Source organism: Carya illinoinensis, chromosome 13, assembly GCF_018687715.1.
Source record: "Carya illinoinensis cultivar Pawnee chromosome 13, C.illinoinensisPawnee_v1, whole genome shotgun sequence".
Lineage (NCBI taxonomy): Eukaryota > Viridiplantae > Streptophyta > Magnoliopsida > Fagales > Juglandaceae > Carya > Carya illinoinensis.
In genome coordinates this window covers 5,014,482-5,030,486 of record NC_056764.1, presented here as the reverse complement: position 1 = coordinate 5,030,486, position 16,005 = coordinate 5,014,482, and the positions used below count along the sequence as shown (strand labels likewise).

The window sequence follows — 16,005 nt, the reverse complement described above, 5'->3', positions numbered from 1 at the left end:
GATTTTTCATTTTTATCATTATATTTAAATACAAATATATTAATCTGTAAATATGTGTGTTTAAATAGAATAATAAAAATAACAAATCATATATTAATATATGATATGGGGATAATAAGTAATATTTCTCTTTTGCAAAGCTGATAATAATTCGAGATGTTAAATTGTAACTTCCCTATATAATAATTTTTAAACTTTTATAAACCCCAAGTATGGTCGAGGGTATCTAAAAATTTCTCTCAGCAATGTAGAATTGGGAAATCAAACATTTTTATCGAAATATTAATAGCACATATGTAGCCCTTTTTCTAATTTTGAATATTAATAGCGCATATATTAACAAAATTTAAGTTTAAACCTTTCGTGTATATAATAATCTCATACGACTCTCCTAAATTTATTTGTTAGTTAAACAAATGTAAATGTAATTAGATTCTTCTATGGGGTTTGATTAATGATACAAAGAGCTCCGTTCGGTTCGCAATCTTTACTTATATTTCTTAGGAATGGTATTATTTTTTGAGTTTTGTTATGTACAAGTAAAGTTGTGTACCAATTTACGTACTAATACTGATTCTTTTATATTCAAAATTTAAATTAGTATTTTTTGTAATAAAATCTATTTTTTGATCAATCACATTAAATTAGTGCACATATTAATATACAGTTATGCTTGCAATTAAATTTTTTCTTATTTTTATAAATTATTTTTTATTTATGAGATAAAAGGTATATATCTTTTTGTAAAATGTTGTCACATGTACGAGGGGTGATATTATTAGACTTCTGTTGTATTCTTTAAATATAATTTCCTTACACAGCCAACAAGCAATAATTGATGCTTGAAAAGTCTTAGATAAATTTATATGTTTCTTATTCAATGGGTTAGGACATGATGACAACACTTTGGAATCTTTGGTATCATTTACAAAATTAATAACAAAATGTATAAATAAAGAGAAATATATATATATATATATATATATAACAAATAATAAATCGAATAAAAGGACAAAAACATGGGGTCCCACGCACTATTGGACTTGACACCTCTCCTAATCCATTGCAAATGGAGGGACCATTGTTGGCTACTAAAATCTTCATCATAAGTTTTTTGGACCAACAAATGAATTATTGACTACCCTCACTTTATTCTCACGACATTCATTCTTATCTTTTAAATATTTATTATTTTCTTAATTTATAATTAAAAATAAATAATAAAAATTTGATCGAATTCTATTCATTAATGTGAGACCTGATCCATTTAGAATTCTAAGACCCCAACTATTGATGTATACACGAATTCTTATCAATTATTTATTTGATTTTCTCCCACATATTTTCTATTAAAAAGTCACAAGATATTTTATTTATTTGTAAAAAATAATAATTATAGTAGTGAATATATAAACATCGCGTAATTATTTAAAAAAATAAATAAATAAGATATCTATATAAAAAAAATTAAATTTTATTCTTTTTTAAAATAATTATACAATACTATCACACTTTACTACTATATTAAAATTACTCTCTATTTATAAGGCAAAGATATTATCCCAATTCAGATATTTTCCCAATTTGAATTGGGATAATATCTCCTATTCTCTGACCTCGCACGCTCTGTAAAGGCCACGGAACCTTATCCATTACAAAAACGAAAGCTGACACCCACCAAACTCCCACACTTCGCACCACTTCTCAATTCTTTGGGGCTCCCACGCACCGTTTGTTGATGGACTGTTGTCTCTCGCGCCATAGCACTTTCTCCCCCGCCAATTTCTCTTCTTCATACCCTCCTCCCTCGCTTCGTCATCCCCTTACTTTCTCTCCCAGAACTGCCTTAAACTTTCCCAACAATCACCTCCTCTCCGGGCGTGCCGCTTCTGGTCTCTCCATCAGGCCGGTCGGGAGGGCCTTTCCCGTAATCGCCAGCGCCGGGGCCAGCCACTGCGAGCCAAGTAGCAGCCTCAACTCCCCGCTCGAGCCCCGGTCCCAGCCGGGGAAGTTCTTGAGCAGTGTGTTGCAGAATCACCGCCAATTGTTCCACGTCGCCGTCGCGGAGGAGTTGAAGCTCCTTGCCGATGATCGCGATGGTGCCGTTTCCCGCATGCTGCTTACCGTAGGCTCCGATGAAGCCTGCCTTCACAGGTTTGTTCCTTGGTATATCTATGTTTAATTGTCTGTTTATATCTTCATATGTAACTACATATCTGTCTTTGTGCATGTATGTATGTATTAATTATGCATGCGTGTATTTCTGTCGTTATGATGTATGCCGCATGCGCATAGATTTTATTGAGTAAAGTTCGAGGTGACTTTTTAATTTATTGGGTAACCCTGTGAGATGCGCGCACTCATATTCGAATATATTTTCGCAGTATATGACTTTCTTTTTTGTTCGTAAAAGCTGCTGGCTTGTGCTATAACTTATGAGATTTCCAGTCTTTTTTTTTAAATCCATCTCTAAAGTTTTATTTTGAAAGAGACAAAAGAATAAGCTTGTGAAATTATTACTCGGTCATAGGTGATTAAGTAGTGTATTGATTAGTCTGTTTCTATCAAACGGTATAGTTCTTGGTATTTTTTAAGTTTGATAGTTTCTTGAGAGAGAATAGAGGCAATTCTCAGGGTGTTATCTATGAGAAGTAGGACTCTGTTCTAGCCACTTGCATCATCCCGTTCATGTAATGTCGCAAGATTGCTTTATATTTGCGTGTTGTTATTACATCTTCACAAAATCTCTGGCACCTATATATGCTCCTCTCTTGAACAGGTATTGCTTTCTGTCAGTCAAAAGGAGTTTAATATTGGAAAAGCCATAAACTTTCTATGCTCTTATAATGCCTATATTCAGTCTAAGATGCAAGTTCAAAGCTTTCTTTGATTTACAAGAACAAATAACACAGATTTTATTGGATTAATGAGGATGAGATGTCATGATTTATTTGATTACCGAACCACAAAAAGTTGGCCTCTGCTAGAGAGTATGCATGAGAATGATATTCTTTATTATATCGATTGTGTACAGCACAGTGTTGTTTATATAGGAAACAAAGAAGAGCCCAGAACATTCGGGCAATTGTACAAATACCTATTGTGCACCTTACACACTAGATCAAAACTATATTAGAAATGGTTATAACAAGCCTTACTACAATACGAAATGGATCAATAGTGCATTTACAAAAGAGGACACAATAATCTCAAGATTCACAAGTTTGCTTTTCATTTGATGAGCTGGAAACATCCTTGTGTGAAGGCTGTCTTTGTGGAGTGCCACAGCGGCGTGCTGCTGAGTTGGAAGCATGATTAGTGCTACTTATGTTATCCTCCCACGATTCCATCATTGGAACAAGGGTGAGACTCGATCTTAGAATAAAAATCGTGTTGACACCAATGGCTTTGTAAAGACATTAGCAACTTGATCTTTGGAGGAGATAAAGGCAACATGTAAATTTTTAGAAGCAACTTGATCACACACAAAATGAAAGTCAATCTCGATGTGTTTTGTGCGTGAGTGCATGACAGGGTTTACTGAGAGATAAGTGGCTCCCAGGTTATCACACCAGAGAGTGGGGGGCATAGGAAGAAATACACCAAGCTCTTTGAGTAAGGATTGGAACCAGAGGAGCTCAGCAGTGGTATTAGCCAGTGCTTTGTATTCCGCCTCTGTGTTGGAGCGGGCAATAGTGCTTTGCTTCTTGGATCCCCAAGAGACTAGATTGGAACCAAGAAAGATACAAAAGCCCCCCGTTGAATGTCGATCATCAGGGCATCCTGCCTAATCAGTGTCCGTGAAAGCATGCAAGTTATAAGCTGTAAATGGTTTGATATGGAGACCAAGGCTGGCTGTGTGCTTAAGATACTGGAGGATCTGCTTGACTGCCTGCTAGTGAGGAACCTTAGGAGTGTGCATGAATTGGCACACTTTGTTGACCACGTAGGCAACATCAGGATGTGTTAGGAACAAGTATTGGAGACTGTCTACCGTGCTGCGGTACAGCGTTGGATCTTCAAAAAAGGGCCATCAGCAAGAGTCAACTTTACTGAGGCAGCCATAGGTGAGGTTACTGGTTTAGCATAGTCCATATGAGTTTTCTTCAATAAGTCATAGATATACTTGGTTTGAGAGAGATGAAGACCATTCTCAAGCTGTTGAATCTCAAGGCCAAGAAAGAATCGAAGTGGCCCAAGATCTTTTACAGGAAAAGAGAGATTGAGGGCATAAAGAACACTTCAGATTGCCTCAGGATCAGAACCAGTCAAGATGATATCATCCACATAGACAAGAAAAAATAAAGTGACAGAGCTGTGGTGATAGATGAACAATGAAGAATCCAAGAGAGAGGACGTAAAACCAAGCTCTAACAATCGATTGCTTAACTTGGAAAACCAAGCTCATGGAGCTTGTTTTAAGCCATAAATGGCTTTGTTTAATTTGCAAATATGATGGGAAATTTGGATTGACAAATCCAAGAGGTTGAGACATGTAAACCGGTTCATGGAGCTCGTCGTGTAAAAATGCATTACTAATATCCAGTTGTTGAAGAGTCCAGTGTTCTGTAACAGCAATAGACAGGATAGTGCGGATCGTAGTGGGCTTCACCACTTCCAGACAAGCTTTCCTTCGTTCCACCGTACCATCAGCAAGACGCTTTGTCCTGAAAACCCATTTACAACCAACTACATTAGTACCTTCAGAGGCTGGAACAAGAGTCCAGGTATTAGTTTGAAGGAGCCCCTGAAACTCATTGGACATGGCTGTGTGCCATTCATCATGTTTAGCTGCTTTGGTGTAGTAGGTAGGTTCTTCAGGAACAATGGAGGTAATGGTCAAGTAACTTTTTGGTGGTGGCCATAGTACCATGCCATCATTGTATTCACAGGGCTTGAGAGAATTTGTGTGAGATCGAGTGACTATTGTTGGAACAGAGGAAGAAGGAATTTGCACAGGAGGAGAGGGTTCAGAGGAGTCAGTAGAAGAAGATGAGGATAGGCTCGAATCTGAGTTGGAAGCTGGAAGGAGATGTAGTAGTTTGGTTAATGGGCCGAGGAGAAGAAGGAGGAATGATGGGCCGAGAGAGGCAATTGGATTTGTCAGAAACAAGATTAGAAGGAGGCGGGCCTAAAATTGATGGAAGAGAGGAGTGAGTGATATTGGAAGGAGGATTTGGTAGAGAAAAAGGAAAAATGTGTTTGTCAAACACAACATCCTGTGAAATATAAAGACGCCCAGTGGGAAGATGAAGGTAGCGATATCCCTTATGAGAATTACTGTAGCCAAGAAAAATACATTGTGTGGAGCGGAGGTCTAATTTATGGTGATTGTAAGGCCTAAGATGAGGCCAACAAGTAGTGCCAAAAATTTTGAGAAAGGTATAATCAGGGGGTTTTTGAAATAATTCCTCATAAGGGGAACAATTATGAAGGACAGGTGAAGGAAGACAATTGATAAGAAAAATGGCTGTGTGAAACGCATCGGCCTAGTAAAGTTGGGGCATGGAAGCATGGGCCATAAGGGCAAGGCCCGTTTCGACAATGTGTCAATGCTTCCGTTCCACATCACCGTTTTGTTGGTGAGTGTGAGGACAAGAGAGTCTATGGAAGATGCCTCGAGAAATGAGATAGTTGTTGAGTGGATGATATTCTCCACCCCAATCACTTTGAATGGACAAGATTTTGGAAATAAAGACATTCAACATAAACTTGAAATTTGAGAAAAATAGACATAACATCATATTTTTTCACTAAAGGGTATCACCATGTATACCGTGTAAAATCATCCAAAATAGATACATAATATTTGAACCCTTCACAAGAAATAACAGTGGCAGGACCCCATACATCTATGTAAATTAATCGCAAGGGCTTGGAAGAGTGCTGATGAGATTATTTAAACGGAAACTAATGACTCTTTGCTGCACGACATGCTGAACAAGAAGTAGACGAAGACTGAGGAGAATCTGGAAGATGATATTTGGAAATAATCTGAGAGACAAGCTGAAGTGAGGGATGACCCAAATGCGAGTGCCACTAAGAAGGAGTGGTATGCTCACCAATGAGGGCCTTTGCAGAAGCAGAAATTGGATGTGTGTTGGAGAAGCAATAAAGACCATTACGCATGGGACCATGAAGTAGAGGGACCCCCGTCATTGCATCCTTCACAAGAAAATGAATGCTATGAAACTAAAAGACAACAGAATTATCAAGACAGAATTTCTGTACTGAGATTAAATTTTTGGTTATAGCAGGAAAATGTAAAATATTTTTAAGAATGAAAGAATGAGATGAAGTAGAAAATTTAGAGTCACTAATGTTAGCAATAGGTAGCTTGCTGCCATCACCAATTTGAATCTGCTCATTACCACCATATGGTCCTGAAGTGAGGTTGAGGTTGGATATGTCTGAGGTGATATGGTTGGTTGCAGCAGTATCTGGATACCAGGAGGGGTCAGGTGATGGGAAAGTGCTGCTGTAGCTGGCAGTGAAATTGCGGGGAGGGTCACTTTGATAAGCATGATCAAAACGGTAATAGCACTTTAAGGCAATGTGACCAACCTTGCCACAGACTTGGCAAGTGGCTTTGGAGTGAGGTAAAGTTTGAGGTTGAGGTGAGGAGGAATTTGGGTTATAGGTGGAGGAAGAGGTACGACCACGACCGCTTGAAGAGCCACGGTTGTTGCCACGGTAAGTACCTTGGCCACGATTATTGTAATTTTGAGGTTCAGAGGTGTAATTGGCAGAGAAAGTAGTAGACGGGAAGGTGAGTGGAATGCGCTAGGCAACTTTCATGGGTTAACAGTAAACCATATAATTCCTCAGTGGCCATTGGTTCAAGTCGAGCGGTTACTGAGGTAACAAAGGCATCATACTCACTGTTTAGGCCAGCAAGAAGATATGAGGTAAATTCAGTGGGAGAGAGTGGATTACCAGCAGCACTCATAGTGTCCGAGAGGTGTTTAACTTTGCGAAAATAGTCAGAGACGGAGCTAGCACCTTTGGACACTGTGGCTAACTGGTACGGAAGCTGAATTACTCAAGCATGAGTTTGGAAGGTGAAAAGCTTGTCAATGGCGGACCAAACTTCTCGAGAAGTAGAGTGCCCAACCATTTGGGCAATAAGATTATCAGAGAGAGTGGAAATGATGGCACTAAGGATCATTTGATCGGTTTGGGTCCAAGTGATAAAATCTGGGTTAATGGTGGTTTTATCAGGGAGAAAGCGGGAGGGTGGGGAACCGGTACCATCGACAAAATGAAAAAGATGCTGGCCCCGAAGATAAGGGTCCATCTGTGTGCGCCAGAGGAGATAGTTTTCATGGGTGAACTTGACTGTAACTAGGTGAGAGAGATGTGGAAGAAGGGGAAAGAAGGGGATGGGTTTGATTTCGGTAAAGCTTCAGCCATGAGAGCAGACGTTTGTCTGGACAATGGCTCTTGATACCATGCTAGAGAGTATGCATGAGAATGATATTCTTCATTATATCGATTGTGTACAGCACAGTGTTGTTTATATAGGAAACAAAGAAGAGCCCAGAACATTTGGGCAATTGTACAAATACCTATTGTGCACCTTACACACCAGATCAAAATTATATCAGAAACGGTTATAACAAGCCTTACTACAATAAGAAACGAATCAATAGTGCATTTACAAAAGAGGACACAATAATCTCAAGATTCACAAGTTTGCTTTTCATTTGATGAGCTGGAAACATCCTTGTGTGAAGGCTGTCTTTGTGGAGTGCCACGGCAGGGTGCTGCTGAGTTGGAAGCATGATTAGTGCTACTGCTGTTAGCCTCATATACCTAATGTTCAACTTTACTGATGTCTGCCCACTAATCAGTAGTTGCTATGTTAGCATGATTTGACGACTTCAACTATTCAATGTCATTTCCATAGAATTTGAAAAAGGTATTTGAAATGTATATAGAATGTGTTTACTTTATAAAAAAAAAGGTATTTAGAATGTATTGATAACAAAAACAGAAATTGAAACCAAATGGTTCTCTTTCACAGTGCAGCATCAAAGGTGGTTATACTGGTGGCGAGTTCCATTGATTACAAGGATGCGTATGAATCCTATATAGCACAATAATTGGATTTGTAGTATACAGTGTTTGATACCTGTTGAGAATGAGTTTCATTGAATTGATTGTGCCATTACATGTGCTAACTATGGTCAATGTGACTAGGGTTACATGTCATAGCCATGCACATGGGCAATCGCTACAAAAGCATTGCCCACCAATGGGCTCTTGCTTCACAAAACTTCTAGACAAACTAGCAAGGATGAACCATTATTGGAAACTTTTGAGGACTGAAACCATTAAATGTATTTCTTTATTTCTTAGTTTTTTATGAAATATATCTGAATGGCAGGAGGGTTGCACAACTAAAGGAAAAGGAGTGCCAACTCGCCATTGAGGATGTCATGTACATGCTAATCTTTTATAGATTCTCTGAGATCAAAGTCCCCTTAGTTCCAAGACTCTCTAGATGCGTTTATAATAGCAGACTTGAGATTTGCCCTTCAAGGGACTGGGAGCTGGAGTCCATTCACAGCTTGGAGGTTTTGGAGATTGTCAGGGAACATGTCACCACTATCATTGGCTTGAGAGCAGATTCTAGTGTCACAGACTATTGGGCAACAACTAAGATCACACGACTCATGCTTGGCCGAGTATATGTGGCCTCTGTCTTGTATGGATACTTTTTGAAGTCTGCCTCATTGAGGCACCACTTGGAGCAAAGTCTAGCTTTGGCAAACCAGGACTGCCATCTCGGATGTAGGACCTCCAATCAGTTCCAAGAGCTGTGTGCTTATGGATTGAAAAACCTTGTCTTTGACACTGTCAGTAACAAACAATCTGTGTCACATGGTCAAGGATCGACTAACCAGGGAATGAAAGGTGAACCGTTGAAATGTTATGTGATGAGGTTAGATCCTGAGACATTGCAGAGATGTGCAAAACTGAAGTCCAAGGAGGCTGTCCATTTGATTGAGAATCATAGCTGTGCACTTTTTGGGGACGGGAAGACTGGTTTGGTTGAGAATGATGAGGTGATCTTGACTTCATTTTCAAGTCTGAGGAGGTTGGTTTTGGAGGCTGTCGCTTTTGGTTCATTCCTTTGGGACACAGAAGAATACATTGACACTGTGTATAAGCTCAAGGAGAATAATTAGTTGAACGGAGAGTTTATTATGAAGCAAGTAATTCCCTTTGTAAATAGTAGTTCCGCAATGTAGTTACTCACTCTGGTTTGCTATTTCTCGAGAATTTTCTTATGTATAAAGTATAGTACATGGTATTGTCAAAAAAGATATTATACAGAGTTTTAATGAAGCATTTGAATCATGTTGCTCAAGTCTTTTTTGTTTTTTTATTTGGTAAAGGAGTTGTTTCCAGTTTCAAAATATTTCTCCATTTTCGTGGGATATGAAATCGTAGAGTCGACAATTATCTTTCATTAGTTTTTACAGAAACAAAAAGAGAACACAATATTACGTAGCTTTTGAGTTGTCTAACCAGGGATGAGTTTACACAGAGTACTGCATATAATATACTAAGAAGTCAAAACAAGAAGCTGAAAACAGAGATATGCAAGATTAGTTTTGTAAATCAATGCTTTCTAGCATTAATCATCATAGAGTTCCGAAGAAAGGCGTGGAGTGAGGACGACTTCGAGAGGAGTTGCCCTGGGCAAGGTAACGCCTAAGCCTTCAGTCATGTCTACCGGCATGTTTTGTGGTGTTGTTAACTCAAATCCTTGAAGCAAGCGAGCTAATGTAAGATGTGATACTTGCAAGGCAAATGTGTACCCCGGGCAAGATCGTCTTCCAGACCCAAATGGTGTGAACTCAAAATGCTGGCCTGAAGCATCTATATTTGCATGGCTTGTAAGAAACCTCTCCGGCAAAAATTCATCTGGGTCGTGCCAAACCCTTGGGTCTCGATGCAACTTCCACAAATTTACAAACACACGAGTTCCCTTGGGAACGTAATAGCCACAAACATGACAATCTTCCATTGCCTCGTGTGGAACTGCCAGCGGGCCTGGTGGGTATAAGCGCAAGGTTTCCTTGACTATAGCTTGGAGGTAAACCAGATCTTTAATATCATAATCTTCTACCCATCTATCCCTTCCAATTTTGAGGTCTAACTCTTCTTGGGCACGCTTCAAAGCATCTTTGTTGTTCAATAACAAGGACAGAAGCCATGTCAAGTTAATAGATGTTGTGTCTGAGCCAGCTATGATGAGATTCTACAACATGAAATTGAGACTCTAGTTAGAAGCAACATTTCTTTCTAGAGGACTGCAATTTGTGAAAACAAAAAAAAATTACATTTTAACTGTAATGTTATTACAATACGTGTCAAAGACATGTCATTGACCTTTCCAAGAAATGGATCTAGTTGCAACAAGGAGAATCTTTTTATTGAATGAATCAAAAGGTGTACTTGGAACTAATTCAGAACACTTGAATCTTTAGTGGTGGCCAGGCAGTCGGCTTTCGCGTGCATCTAGTCATGCATTCCTCTGTTACAAATGGGGAAAAAAGGGATATGGTGCTCCTTTTCTTTGCTAGATTCATGTTGAAACCAGTACGATATTAGTCTCCTCTGTTGTTAAGGTCTACTCTTTCAGTGGTTGCTCTGTTAATGTAATGTTTGTGAAGAGAAAGTAGTTCCGGTCAACTGCCAAAGTTTTGTTTTTCGTTCTTATAGTTGTGAAGCTTAAAGCTTCTATTCTACAATGCATCGATCCTAAGTGCATGTTTGGGGTTGTGGTAGAAAATATTGCTTTTAGCTTAAGGCTTATAGCTTAGAGCTTAACGTAATAAGCTCTATTATTAAAAAGTTATTTACTGTTTGGGATCCGTATGTCTAAAGTACTTTCAAATATATTAGATTTGTTTGGAAACGAATTTAAAAAGTACTTTTTGAGGTAGAAATGACACAAAATGGTATATGCTTGATAGAAATAAAATATTATAATAAAATAACAACGAAAATGGTCTAATAGATTTTTCAGTAATTATAATGGAATAAAAATAACTTCAACCATGCATAAGTGAAATAGCAATAATAAGTGAGCTTAATATCAATAGAAATTACAAATGCATGCAGAGAAAACTGAAATAATATTCTTGCATTGAATAAACTGCATGTTTGTGCAGTACTGCATATACCTACAACTTGAATATGGCAAGAAGAAATAATTAACAGAGATCAACTAATGAACTATTCCATCTTTACAATTAATGTAAAGAACACGTACGTATGTATAAGACGCTATGTAACGGAAAGAGAGAGAGAGAAGGGAGAGAGAGAAGGGAGAGCTAGGAAGGGGAGGGGTAAAGTTGTCGTTGTGGTAAAATAGTGAGGAGCATTTTGTAATATACATGTAACGGAAAAATAGGAGTTATTTTTTATAAAGTGCTTTTAACAAAAAGCATCACTTTGATGCTTTTGTTAAAACGTACTTTTCTAGTTTTTTTTTATTTAAAAGTACTTTATTATAAAATTACCAAACATGTAAATTTTATTATTTAAGTACTTTAAACCATTTTAAAACACTTTTTTAACTATCAAACGCAACCCCAAACATGCTCTAAGGCTAATGCGATTATTAAGGCTAATGCTAAAGAAAATTACGATTATTATGGCTTTGGCGGCATATTACGATTATTAAGGCTAATGCGAAAGAAAATGTTACAAAACGTACCGATACCGTAGCCTTGATGATGGTTTCACGAGTATAGCCAAACATGGATTCATCCTTAATTACTGATAGCATGATATCGATGAAGTCTGGCTTGTCGCTTGCCTCACTTTTCTGTTTCCTCAGGCTATGTTCTTCAATCCAACTTCCTATTAGAGTGTCCAATTCCCTTCCAATACGCTTCATAGATTTCAGTTGACCCCCAAAATCAATCCATCCTAGAATCGGTATCAGATCAGAAACGACTGGCCCCCCAGATACGTACATATATTCTTTGATGATTTTGCATATGCGTTTTGCCTCTCCATCATCTGCACCATTAATGGCGTGGGGAAAATATCTCTTCCCCGCAATCATTTTAGTTATTATGTTGAAGGTTAGGCGTTCAATCCATTCAGTAATCACCACCTTGACAGGGCCGTGATTGTTGCTCTTTGAAAGAGAGTACAAATCCTTGACCAAAATATCCACCTCGGAGACTTGCATATTCTTTAGTGTCTCGAGCCGGCGGGCAGAGAGGAGTTCCACCATGACTACCTTTCGCATCTCACGCCAAAATGTACCGTAAGGCGCAAACCCAAATCCTGCATAGTCGTAGCCTAAGTACGTTCCATGGCTTGACTTCGGACGTGCTCCAAGAGCTTTGTCATTAGTAGTGAAACACTCCTTCACTGCCTCGTGATTGCTAATCACAAGTGCACTTTTCGGGCCAAACCTGATCGTGAACATGGGGCCATGTCTGTCAGCCATGGCTGCCAAGGTTCGGGCAACTGGGTTTTTGCCACCTAGTTGATGAAGGTGACCTATAATTGGCAAGGCACCCTGTGCTTCTGGGGCTAACATACCCTTTGTTTTCTGAGCACCAATTCTCAACCTCCATAGATTGTACAACACCACCAGTACTAAAAACCCTGCAATTGCAAGTAGATGAGAAGTGATTTCCATGTCGTCCCTCAAACTTCAGAGAACTGATCAAACTATGACAAGAATTTTCCAACCCCAGTTTTGCGGTTTCTTTAATGGCGACAAAACGGGATAACCAATGGGGATAAAATTTATCAGTGGTGGTGGTGCCCAGGGATGATTTATTGCGACCTTTGAATGGTTGTAGTGGCTCTCAAAGTCGTAATATTGACCGAGTCTTATTTGGGTTTTTGGATCTATCTTCAATAATGCATGAACCTTCTTCTTATCTTTTAGTTTTTTATTGACGCGTGACTTTTGGGAAAGCGACGATCCAGAAGATTGGAACCGCTTATTATCCAAAAGTACTCTTGGCGCCGTGCGGCCGGCGAGCGTTACAGGGTATGAAATTAGCTTTGAATTATTAGTATAGATTTCACGCATGCAATTCCATCAACCATTTAATAATGTTGATTGCTACAAGGAATATTAACCAAGTTGTATCGCTTTATTTAATCCAAGGTAATTTTCGTTTCGTGTCATTCACTTCGGGATGACTGTACATCATTAACTGATCATCTTGACTAATTATAATTACCTAGATATAGCAAGGCAACGTCGGAACAGAAGTTTCAAAGAAACTTAGTAATTAATTATAATTAATAGAGCTCCATTGGAAGGCGGGGCTTGAGTATAAGTTGCAGAGGCTCGGCCTTTGGCAAAGCTAATCCCAGTCCTTCACGCATATCCACCTTCATACCTCCCACGGTTGCCATCTCAAATCCTTGAAGCAAACGAGCCAGAGCCAGGTAAATTACTTGCAACCCAAAATTACCTCCGGGGCATGACCTTCTGCCATAACTAAACGGAGCGTACTCAAACTGCTTCCCCAAGACATTAGCATCACTACTTATACTGCTGTCTGCATGATCATGATGAGAAGTTTTCATAAACCTCTCGGGTCGAAATTCAGTTGCGTCTGGCCACACTCGAGGGTCCCTTTGCAGCTTCCATATATTAATGATCATGCGAGTGCCCTTGGGAACATGATAGCCTCCGAGTGTGCAGTCTTCCATGGCCTCTCGAATTCCTGTGACGGGACCAGCTGGGTTTATTCGTAGGGTTTCCTTGACAATGGCTTGCAGGTAGTTTAAGTTCTTGATATCAGATTCTTGCACCCATTTATCTTTCCCTACCTGGATGTCTATCTCTTCTTGGGCAGCCTTTAGCACTGTAGGGTTGTTTAACAGCAAGGAGAGTACCCAAGTTAGTGTAACAGCTGTGCTTCCTGCGCCTGTTAGGATGAGAATCTGCAGCAACAAAATACAAAAACAATCCAGCTTATTTACATCGATCGTGCTTGAAATGGTTTGAGCTAGAAATATGGAATCGAAATCTAGAATGTCATGTAATTTTTCGTAACAAAATGATCATGTTTATGCAATCATTTCAGGTCAATTTGGAGGAAAGGATGAAAATATATACCAATCTCAATGTATAAATTTATGTACGTATAAATACAATGTTTATTACGTACGAGATCTATTAACGTTGTAAAAAAAAAAAATCAAAATAGAAATATTGCTATTTTATGCTAAATAATCTGATAAATCAACAAACATAATGACATAATATACATACAAAAAAAATTATTCTGGATTAAATTTTATAGTAAATATTAATTAGTTCAGAATAAGCTTTTTTTTTTTTCTTGTTGACATCTATTTAGTGTATTAATCATTATAAACGTTATTGCAAACATATTTTCTTGACCTTGAGCTAGCGAATATTTTCTAGAGTAACTAAGTATTACGTAGGTCTAATAAATTTTAGAATAATGTTATTTGGTTATCAGAAATTACTTTATTGTTTAGATAGCCTCTTGACGTGTGATGCCACGTCATTTATTAAAAAATTAAAAAGATAAATACAAAAGGGGTAAAGAGAATTTAAATTTGAACTTTACTAATTTTATATTTTCAAACTTTCTTTTAATTTATATATAGATTTTTTTATAATTTTAATAAATCAAGTGGTAATGATACCACATCATGAAGGTTACTGGCCTGTGCAGTAAATTTAATAACAGCAGTACTCTAATTCTTACTAATAATTAATTAACTATATAATTAAGAAACGGAACAACAAATTAACCCACCATTGTCGTCGCCTTGATGATAGTATCACGTGTATGGCCCGAAATCACAGCATCCTCCGGAAGGCTTGAAAGCATGGCATCCATTAAATCACTCTCATCACCATCAGTATTTTCACGTTCCCGTTTCTGTCGGAGATGTTCAGCAAGCCAAACATCAAGCGCACAATCAATTTTCTTAGCAGTTTTCTTCATGGAACCAACATGGCCTTGGAAGTCCATCCATTCAAGATATGGAATGGCGTCCGACAACACAAAAACTCCGCTCAGATACAAAGCCTCGTTTATACCACTTCTGATAAGATTCGCCTCGCTGTTCTTTTCTGCATATTCACCAGAGGAGAATCGCTTCCCAACAAGCACCTTGAGGATGATGTTGTAAGCCATTTCCTCAAGCCGATGGCTGATATTCACCACCTCGTTGTTTGTAGCCAGCGAGTGCACGTCTTTTATCAGGGACTCCACTTCTGAGGATCGGAGATGCCTCCGCCTTTCAACTGCATGGTTTGAAAGAAGTTCTTGGATGGATATCTTCCTCATGTCACGCCAGTATTGCCCATAAGGAGCGAGCGCAAACATAGCGTTGTTGTAGCCCAAGTATTTTCCTACTGCGAGGTTTGCCCTCGTAGCAAAAACCCTGTCGTTGGTAGCCAAGCACTCCTTCACCATCTCGGCGCTGCTCACCACCAAGAGGTTATAGTGGCCGAACCTGAGCGAGAATAATGAGCCAAATCTATCGGCCAAGCCCCCAAGAATGCGAGCAACTGGTTCTTGTGCTTGGCCTGTAAGAAGATGGAGGTGCCCTATCAAGGGCAATGCCCCTGGTGGTTCAGGGACTGGTCCAAGGCTTTCTTTGGCATCGCCTTTCTTCTTGCTGGCCCGTGATGCAAGTTTTAAGACACTACGGATGATCACTAGCAAAGCTAAAAGCTGAACAATTGTTTGGACATGATCAGAGGAAAACTCCATGGTCATTACCATGATCGAGCTGGAGATTTTTGGGATGAGTTGGTATAAGACTTGGCATGTGTTATTTATAGTGGATACCATTTGTACACGTCATTTCCTGTCGGCTCTCGTACGTAGAATAAAAACAAGAAATATAAACTAGAAACAATAATTAAAAAAAAAAAAGTGAGATTATTTATGAAAAATATAATCACGCCATTTTTTTACAATATTTTATATAATTATATTTTAAACTATTCTAGTT

At 38.6% G+C, this 16,005-nt stretch overlaps 3 protein-coding genes across 3 annotated transcripts; 1 reads left to right on the top strand and 2 right to left on the bottom strand.

Annotated features, from left to right (window-relative positions):
* The first annotated feature begins 1,624 nt into the window (after positions 1 to 1,624).
* Positions 1,625 to 9,376, top strand: LOC122292472 (UV-B-induced protein At3g17800, chloroplastic-like). Its single transcript, XM_043100851.1, has 2 exons — positions 1,625 to 2,154; positions 8,390 to 9,376. Exons 1-2 carry the CDS (start codon positions 1,739 to 1,741, stop codon positions 9,192 to 9,194), a joined length of 1,221 nt encoding a protein of 406 aa, XP_042956785.1. The 5' UTR covers positions 1,625 to 1,738; the 3' UTR covers positions 9,195 to 9,376.
* A 125-nt stretch (positions 9,377 to 9,501) lies between these two features.
* On the bottom strand, positions 9,502 to 12,814 carry LOC122292471 (cytochrome P450 CYP82D47-like). Its single transcript, XM_043100850.1, has 2 exons — positions 11,738 to 12,814; positions 9,502 to 10,273 (listed from the first exon to the last, which is right to left on the bottom strand). Exons 1-2 carry the CDS (start codon positions 12,677 to 12,679, stop codon positions 9,647 to 9,649), a joined length of 1,569 nt encoding a protein of 522 aa, XP_042956784.1. The 5' UTR covers positions 12,680 to 12,814; the 3' UTR covers positions 9,502 to 9,646.
* Positions 12,815 to 13,126: 312 nt separating this feature from the next.
* Positions 13,127 to 15,799, bottom strand: LOC122292470 (dimethylnonatriene synthase-like). The gene is made up of 2 exons (XM_043100849.1): positions 14,796 to 15,799; positions 13,127 to 13,947 (listed from the first exon to the last, which is right to left on the bottom strand). The coding sequence occupies exons 1-2, from the start codon at positions 15,771 to 15,773 to the stop codon at positions 13,297 to 13,299; spliced, it is 1,629 nt and encodes a 542-aa protein (XP_042956783.1). The 5' UTR covers positions 15,774 to 15,799; the 3' UTR covers positions 13,127 to 13,296.
* Between the last annotated feature and the right edge of the window lie 206 nt (positions 15,800 to 16,005).